This window comes from Acanthaster planci, linkage group LG02 (assembly GCF_054643075.1).
Source record: "Acanthaster planci isolate LZ-2023a linkage group LG02, COTS_SCS, whole genome shotgun sequence".
NCBI lineage: Eukaryota > Metazoa > Echinodermata > Asteroidea > Valvatida > Acanthasteridae > Acanthaster > Acanthaster planci.
The window spans coordinates 29,253,032-29,262,100 of record NC_141778.1 but is presented as its reverse complement, the minus strand read 5'-3'; the positions used below and the strand labels follow the sequence as shown (position 1 = coordinate 29,262,100).

Sequence of the window (9,069 nt, the reverse complement as noted above, 5' to 3'; positions counted from 1 at the left end):
ATCACGTGGTTGTAAAATGAAGGCGTGCGCTGTTTTATTTTACAGGAGATGGGAGAACAATAAGTACACATGATCCGATCACGTGATTGTAAAATGAAAGGGTGCGCTGTTTTATTTTACCGGAGATGGGAGAACAATACGTACACATGATCTGATCACGTGGTTGTTAAATAAGAGGATTCATTGTTTTATTTTACAGGATATGGAAGAACAATATGTACCCATGATCAGATGATACTCTTGGAGGTCCGGCGTCATCCGATCATGTGTTGTAATAGAGTATGAGAAATTGATTTTTAAACATAACCAAGGAAATGTGCCAACAAATACAACCCCTGCGATTTCGATGTCACACCAGCTGCCTAGGACCAGAGCTTGTTTTTGGGAGAGTATTGATTACCTGTTCATGCCCCCTTTTTTGCTGACCTCTGCATGGTTCAAGACTACTTGGGAAAGAGCTATATTCCAGCTGATGAAGAAAATGCTGGATCTTCAGCATAACACCATTTCTCATCGAAGTTTCACTCTAAAACCAATTTGCCTGATAACAATAATTTTTAAACCCTATTTAAGCATATAGATGTACATCCTCCATATCGACATAAAGAGACCAACCTAGCATCGCCCTAAAGTCCCCGATGGTACACAATATGGAGACGCTTAATCACTCGGTCGATTGTCTGCGTCGAATCGTCATGGTCCCATACAAAGACGCGCGCTGGCATAACGGATATTCAATGATGTGCCCTCTCGCTCGAGTATACTATTATTTCGCACATAAGGAGGGAAATACAGTTGATCAAATACAAAATGCTTCGCATTAAAATACTGGTTTAGCAATTGTACATAAAAAGACATTACGTAGCATACTGTTCAAAGTTTTGGAAGTCATATTGGCTTTTCTTTTTGTCGAATGACGTCGACGTTACTCTCTGTCTTTTCCGCGGCTTTCTACATGAAGATATTTTGTGAGCTGTGAGTAATTGCTACAAACATGATGAGGAAGCTGAGCCATACATGTTACTTTCATTAGCCACTGAAGCATTTCACAAGTCACTTCGGGTGCTTTGTGTCCCCAGATGTTAAAACATCCTCATCATCATCTGCTTCATCTGAAGGCCTCGAATGTGAAGCCAAACGAGTGTTTCATCCCGTTCATGCAAAGACAGTTGTACCACGCTCTGACTTGGGTGGTCACCCAGGCTATAGGTTCGTGTTGGTTATACGTGTGTTGCTCAAAAGTAATATTTTACGTCTTGAATCTATTTCTGAGGAAAATCTGCTTGTGTCTTCATTTTTAATGTAGGATTTTCACGGATTATTCAATTCCATTAAGAAATTGTTTCCTGTAGAATTCGTACTCCAGATGACAGGTGTTTTAATTTAAATCGTTCATAAACATAAGAAATTAAGATTCAAGTCACTTTCGTTTTTCTTTGAGTGACTTTTGCTGTATTTCCAAGAGTTCATTTTTTCTACACTTTTTATCTATATGATGCAGAAAAACTGCTGCGAACTTCTTGATAGCTAGAATGACTTATTACATGTATACAAATCCAGAAGGCTTGACGTTTCGATCCTGGCAGAATCTTTCTCAGGACACATCATGGAAGTGGGTCAAAATATCGAATTCAAAGGATGGTATAACCCCTTGGAAAAAATCCTCTTAAATTTTTTGGCCATACATTTCTAGTTCTGTTTTGGGAAGAGCGGTAAATCATATCCGAAGCAAGCAAAGGCTGAGTTGTGGTACCAGTGTGCATAGCGCGGATCTTGTCTCATCTCTACTCGAGCCTCTTTGATCGCTTGTGACGGACGCACGCCAATTTGACACAGTCGGTTGTAGAAGTGCTTGACAAATTCAGCCGCGTCCAAGTCTAGGACCTTCCAGAAGGTGGCCACCACAGTCTCCGCTCCAGCGGCCCGGGCAGCATCGGCCAGGCTGCGGACGGATTCCTGGAACGTCGCAGAGCCCACTCCAGACAGGCACATGGAGAGCACGACTAGCCGAGTCCCCCGGAGATCCAGGCCAGATATGGCAAGGGAGGACAGCATACCCGACCCGGTGCGTAGATCGATTTCGCTGTAGCGCCGGCTGGCATACGTGTTGTATCCTGCCAGAACCACTGCCGATTTGGTGTCGTCCCAAAAATTCCCACGGTAAGCACTGATATCAGGTTGACTGAAGCCGTGACTGCTTAAGTGGACAACAAAGGGAGACTTCAACTGCAGGACAGCTGAGACGGTGGCGTCGTCGCCAGAAATTTTATGGACATTTAACTCCGGCCCCAACATTGTCAGTATTTCTTCCACGTTGTCGCTCTCCTCCCTGCTGTGCAGCAACTGGCTAACTGTACGTCCCGTACTCGAAGGTTTCCAGAGGTCCTTCAACATCTGAACGAGATCTCTGTTATTACCTCCCGATGAATCTTTCAGGTTGAAGTTGGGATCGCCGATGATGAAGCAATCTGTGTTGTCAGATAACGTAGACAGGCATTTCTTCTGTGGTGTCTGCATGTATTGTTGATTCTTCTCTCTATCAGAGGTGTCCGGGGGCTGCTCCATCTCTGCGGTTTGATGATGCTCTTTATCCGTCTTGTCACCGCTAGTTGCCTTTGAATTTTCTGCTCCCCCAGTATCTTCGTCGGCTGTGCCATTTGGCTGATGATCTGCGACGTCTTGGTTAGGGGTTTGGTTCCTGGTGCCATAAAGTGCCACCTGATGCATCACTTCTTCTCGAAGAAGTTCCCTCCCCGAGCTGATATAGGAGACCGAACAAGTATCAAAGACATAGTCACCACCCGGTTCTTGGAGGAGCTCCAGCGGAAGAGAGGTCAGCATCAAGTCCGGCGCAATGTAAACATGTTTCACCTGCTCACTTTTCAACTGCTGTAACACCGAATCGGGGAATATCGCTTCCGTCAACCGTAGGCTCGCAGCTTTGAGCTTCGATATATCGTCAGTGTCAGGATCGTTCATCTGTGCAACTGATTTGTTGAGCGCCTCTCGCCACTTCGAAGCAGCAGCTTCGCACTCGCTGCTGTCGAGGGGAAACCAGTGCGGTTCCTGGGAGTATTCTATTACAAGCAGATGCATCCCGAGGACTGCCCGGGAATCCACCTCTGCCGATTCATATTCCCCGAGCAAGATGTAATCCAAAACCATCTCATCCGGCTTTAGCGCTGCGCGAATGCGGGCGGCTGTCGGGGTCTCGACGACGGCCTTGAAACAAAGGTGCGAGTTCCGCCGGAGAAACTCCATCTCTTTGGCCTCGTGGGTCTTTCTGAGGTCTTGGACAACATCAGGATGGTAAGGCTGTTGGAGATTGCCCGTGGCTTGCAGACTGAGGATGTTGGAGTAGGTGTCCAGGTAGTGCCGTCCAAGTCCGTGCCGGATGAGGGTGGCTCGGAACTCAGTCAGCAAGGACCTCCAGCGAACGGCCACATCAATGAAGAAGCCTGGGTTGTCCTCCTTGAGCAGTAAAGCATTCATCATGACGTCCTGTCTGACTGTGGAGAGCTGTGTTGGCGCGTCATCCAGACCCATCACGCCACGAGCCATCTGGAGACCGAACACGGTGAACATGACCCTCTCCCCCAACTCAAAAACCTCCTTAGCAAGGTCTTTCTCCTTAATCCTAAGACAAACATCTGTAAAAAGGAAAGACAACGCAAAATTGACAGGATATAAACTCAACATTTCTTCTGTATGTATACTGATGGTACAGTTTTTAACGCCTTGTTTCTTGTTGTGCACTGTGATCTGACTCTCATAAAATTAATGGTATTCAATATGAGATAATCTTTCATCTACAGAAGGAACACTATGAGCAAAATTTCTGCATTAATCTGTACATCTGAGTAGGAACACGTCACTCAAACAGTCTGTTTTTTTACTCTTTCAGTTTTAATATGATTTTGATATGGTTTCTAATCTTTTATCTAAACATTGTTTCAAAAGTGGACAAGCAAGGGGGATAATACCTGTCAATGTCAGCAGGTCTTCACCGTCGCGTATGAACAGTTCCCCCGCTTGTTTCTCCTTCACTTCTTTCAGTCGTTCTGCAATGTATTTCCCGACCTTGGCCGGGCACTTGTCTGCATCTCTCCGCGCAAACTCCGCGTTCATCTTGACTTGCTCATCGGGGAGACCCCAGGAGGTGACGAACACGCCCGTCCGGTGTGCTGATAAGATATTCCTGACGTTTGCAACGATGCGGGTGCTGATGTCGACCAACTCCGTGTATTCCCACGCAGTGCGGGGATAGGTCACGAGCAGTCGGTCCATCTTGAGGCAATACTCCTCCATCAGTGAGGTGTCTTCTCCTGTAAGCATCCCCCGTCCGACGAACGAGTCCAGAAAGCCACCTACTGTTCCCAGGTGGATGCCAATGTACTCCGGGGTGTTCATGATAGACTGCTCGAAGATCGGCAGACACAGACTCAGCTTGTACTGTATAACTCGGTGGCAAGTGTTTGAGCAGTTGAGGACATAGGTGCGGGACAGAATGACTATCATAGCCAGGGCGACAAGGGGCCGGGCGATGTCAGCCAGGGCCACGTGCAACGCGGAAAGGTCAGAGCAGAAATGCTTGGTCTTCTCGAGGGAACTGTCTAGCAGTTTAACTGGGATACCCGGTGCAGTGGGATCCAGATTGGCGGCTACAGCCTCCACCCAATTCATCACCGAATGGCACGGTGGCTGTCCAAACGCAGTCATGATGCGCTGAAACTCCTCCGCTGTGTGCTTCAGATGCACGGTCATCTGTTCCTCTGTCATTCCTGCGGACGTGGACGTCCTGGAATACAGCGATAGCATGAGGATTTCCAGATAATTCTCCGAGAGTAGGACTGTGCCGGTTGGCAGAGGCAGGGACTTCTCGTACTGGCCAAAAATCGAGCGGCAGGCCCTCAGCCAGGCGGACGCGAACTCTCGGCAGGTGGCGTTGCTCTTGAGGAGTTTAAAGCCGTCCTGTGCAGCCGGGAGGACCTCGAGGTGCCTCTCCAGGGCAGCCAGGGCGCTGCACTTCCTCCAATAGCCTTTGGCCCACCCGGGGTCGATCGTTATAGCCAGCTCGGCATCTTCTAGGGCCTTTTCGTTTTGATTGAGTTTCAGGTATGCCAGGCTTCGATTAGTCAGCAAGCAAGCAGCTACTTTGTCCTGTGTCAGTGTCAGGGCGCGACTGTAGGCAGACAAAGCCCCCTCGTAGTCTGGTGGCTTGGCTCTCATCAGCTGGTTCCCCAATTCCTTCAGCTCCTCGAACGACATCTTTCATCTTCAAAGCGGAAAGGAAATCAACTTATAAACGGATTCTTATTTGTGATAAATTAACATTGACCCTAAAAGAGCCCAGGTCAAAATCCGCCCCTTTCCAATTTTATTTCCAACATCGTCGTTTTCTTCACGCAAGACCAGCGGTCTATGTGTTTATATGTTTGTGGGCCTATCTGCCCTGAGCTGAAGTGCACCCCCAATCGGCGAAAGAAAGACAGGTGGTTACGCAGACCATACAAGCCAAAAATAAATTAGTGACGTGTACTCAGCGAGCTTAGCGTCAAAGGCGCATATAATTGTGCGCTTCATGGCGCTCGGATCGGAGCGGATGTGCCCTCCTGTTTTTTTGAGTTCCTGATCTAGTAGTTTCGGGGGGGGGGGGGGCAAGAAAGAAGGAGGGAGTGTCAAGTCAAATGGCCTAGTGGGTAATTTAATGCGAGCATATTTGAAAAGCATTAACGCAAAAAAATACCTCACTGAACTACTGGTGGAACGGGTTATTTCAAGGATGAAAAAATAATAACGGCCTTTCACAATAGTGCGCTTCCAAGAGTTTGCAAAGCGTTGGCCAATCACAATGTCCGAAATTTGTCGACCCATGCAATGATGCCTGCATTGTTTAATAAAAAAGCTAATATCCTCATGCCCATAAATTAAAACCCGAATTGGGTCATTGCAAGAAATCAACCTACATGTAGGTCAAATGCAACTTCCGGGACTTAAAAACGGTCCATCAATAGTCAGTGACCCGGAGCAGCGATGGGGGTGGGGGGAGGGAGGCGTTTCGGTGGATCAACCCACCCTTGCTCATGGCCAGTTTTTAAGAAGCCTAGAGGTAATATGCGTCTGAAGGGGATTTAAAAAATTACCCTAGTGCAGGGGTCTTTTGTCTCACACGACGAAATTCAAATGACTTCATCAACGGCATCGGACAAATATACATGTATCATGTATAGTACTGCCCGGGAATGTATTAGTACCCTATCCCCCATGGTCCATAAAATATCCCGAACCTGTAGGCCTACTTGTAAAAATGGTGGATCCACCGCCACCAATGCATCGTTCACCGTCGCGTCCCCGTTTGCAAATCGTGCGAACCGCGACAAACAACGTTAACACTAAAATCATGTGAAACATTACAGCAAACCTTTACAATAATGCAGTTTACCTGAGATGCTACTTTTAATCTGTCTGCAATCAAGAAAAATAGTGTTTCAGGAAACTCGATGCCGGGGGCTGAGGATGGAGACGACCGCCGGAATGTGCCACGCGACGGAACGAAAAACCCACTCAAACATTTGGCAAGATGGCGACGTATATACAGCATTCTTGTATGCTCGCTAGATTACATGTTCTCATGCATAGATTTCATAGAATTGCTCTATAATAAGCTCGTGGAAGGGAAATCCCCGGCAAAATATAAATACGGGTTTCTGTACAATTTCTACCTCCATGGTCGAATTCAGTGAATTCTTTCTTTCATTCTTTCTGTTTGATTACACAACCTAGAAAAGTGAATTGGGAAGTCTGGGTAATAATCATTAGAACACCTGTGAATATTGCTTTGTTTGATCTGAGTTATGTCATGTACATAATACATGTACATGTACAGGTGTATGTACTGTATATGTACACGTACAATCTCAATGTACATGTACATGTACATGTACACGTATGTACATGTATAAGGTCCCTATTCAATCATACTGTTACCACCAGAGGGCGCGCTTTCACTTTTCACGTTCAAGAAAAAATGGCGACATCCATGAGAAACGGCGTGAGTGCGGTCAAACGAGTAGGCCTAGTTCCTCTGCTTATTCGAGGCCAAACCAGACCTTTTCGGACTTCTTCCGTTCTTGTTAAAGATCATCTGTGTCATCCATGTATAAATGGTAATATTTTTGTTGTTTTAAGAATGCTTTGAAGCCTTCTCGATGCCAAATCTGTGACTTCCATCACCAGACGTGTCAGAGTCAGACTACATGTACATGTACTTTAGCGTACATGTACATGGGCCTACATGTAGATGTCCATTTCATTGCAATGCGCCTCCTCCTTTTCATAGCTCCCTGCACTGACCAAACTGTGGGATTCACTGGATTTCCAAAGATAATAGTTAGGTTCACTCGTCCCGCACTTTTTGGGAGAAAATAGAAATTTCCTGCGCGGCCAACCAACTCTATCATGTCTACTGTTTTAAACATCCATTAAAATGAAAACTAAATACTGTCAGATATCCTGCAAGCTCTGTTCATGTCACGTCTGTTTGACTTTCAAGGCCTGTGGTGATTAATGGTAATTTATTACTATTTGCAACCAATGGTTGGATTGGGATACTTAAACCCTCCTATGCAAGTGTACAATGTATTTATGACATTGTTATTTCAGTCAAAAACAGTCAACTGATTGATTTTGACTGTTAAAAAGACTATGTTTACAAGAATTGGGTTGACTGTTGGTGACTGTTGTAGTACTAGTAAGTGAGTGTGTACATGGTGTGACTGGCTGTGATAGGGCTGCTGGGAGTGTCCAGTGTCTATTGATTGTTTTTGATCGAATTGAGTACTGTCTGTAGTTGCTGAGTGGCTGGTACTGATTGATACAGAAAGCCAACTCCTTCACAACCTTGCTTTCAAAATCACGCCCTTGGTCGGAGTGAAGACGTTGGGACAATCCCACCGTAACAACAAAAAGTCCATCTTGGTAGTGACTGATCACTTTACTAGATATACCCAGGCCTTTTTCCACAAAAGATCAAATGGCTCGCACTGTAGCTAAGGTCTAATGGGAGAACTTCTTTGTTCACTACGGATTGTCACTCCGACCAAGGGCATGATTTTGAAAGCAAGGTTGTGGAGGATGTATAACTGTGACCCTCATTGATTGGGTAGAGTGTTTCAAGGATGGATAAGCAGGTAAGTGTGTGGAAGTGATTGACATAAACAGTACCCCCATCTTGGCTGTGTACATGTATGCTGTGGACTTAACTTTGCACTGTATGCTGCATATAAAATGGCATGTTCCACTACTTAAAGGGGAATGTTCAAAATGCTTTGTAACATTACAGGTAGAGAACCAATTATAATAACAATGAATTTTTGTGAGTTACAGCTTCTTACATGATATTATATAATGCCAAACGTTAAGAAAAGAAACAGGAGGTATATAAGGAGACGCAACATCCCTACAGTTCACCCTTTGCTCAAGAGCAGTTTCAGTGTATGCGAAAGAAAAGAAAAATGGTTTATCGAGAGGCTCAGAGCTTGCAGGAAGATCTGAGGGAGGAGGAGCTTCAGATCTTTTCCAGATCCATGGCTAAGAAAAGAAAGCCAGTGGACAGAGCTTCAGATATATGGAGCTGGCAGCAGCAAAGAAGAAGAGAGATGAAAATGAGGAGGGAGAGGCATCAGCTTTGATTGAATCAGGGTCTGAAGGAGATCTGATGTCCTCTATGCGAGAGGACTGGGATGAAGAAGATGACGAAGACGAAGATGAATGTTTCTGTGCCTAGAGTACAGAAGATTCTTCATCAGGGCCGGAATTCAATTCTGGAGAATCATCAACAGAACCTGATGATGAAGAAGAAGAGGCACCCAGGAGAACTCGTGAAAGAAGACAGAAGCGAGTTTACCCAGGATCTGTTGATGACCCAAATAAACCCACTCTCCATAAGCCACCACTGTACAGGCAAGACAAATACGGTTGGACCAGGGACCTCCTCAAGTTCCATATTCACCGGTTCAGGGGCAAGGAGTTTGGCCCAACATTTTAACGGCCAGAAGACGATAATCCCAC

General features: G+C 45.8%; 1 protein-coding gene across 1 annotated transcript; it reads right to left on the bottom strand.

Annotated features, from left to right (window-relative positions):
* Nucleotides 1–83: 83 nt before the first annotated feature.
* Nucleotides 84–6,608, bottom strand: LOC110977211 (uncharacterized). Its single transcript, XM_022231125.2, has 3 exons — nucleotides 6,443–6,608; nucleotides 3,984–5,275; nucleotides 84–3,650 (listed from the first exon to the last, which is right to left on the bottom strand). Exons 2-3 carry the CDS (start codon nucleotides 5,266–5,268, stop codon nucleotides 1,690–1,692), a joined length of 3,246 nt encoding a protein of 1,081 aa, XP_022086817.2. The 5' UTR covers nucleotides 5,269–5,275; nucleotides 6,443–6,608; the 3' UTR covers nucleotides 84–1,689.
* Nucleotides 6,609–9,069: the final 2,461 nt, after the last annotated feature.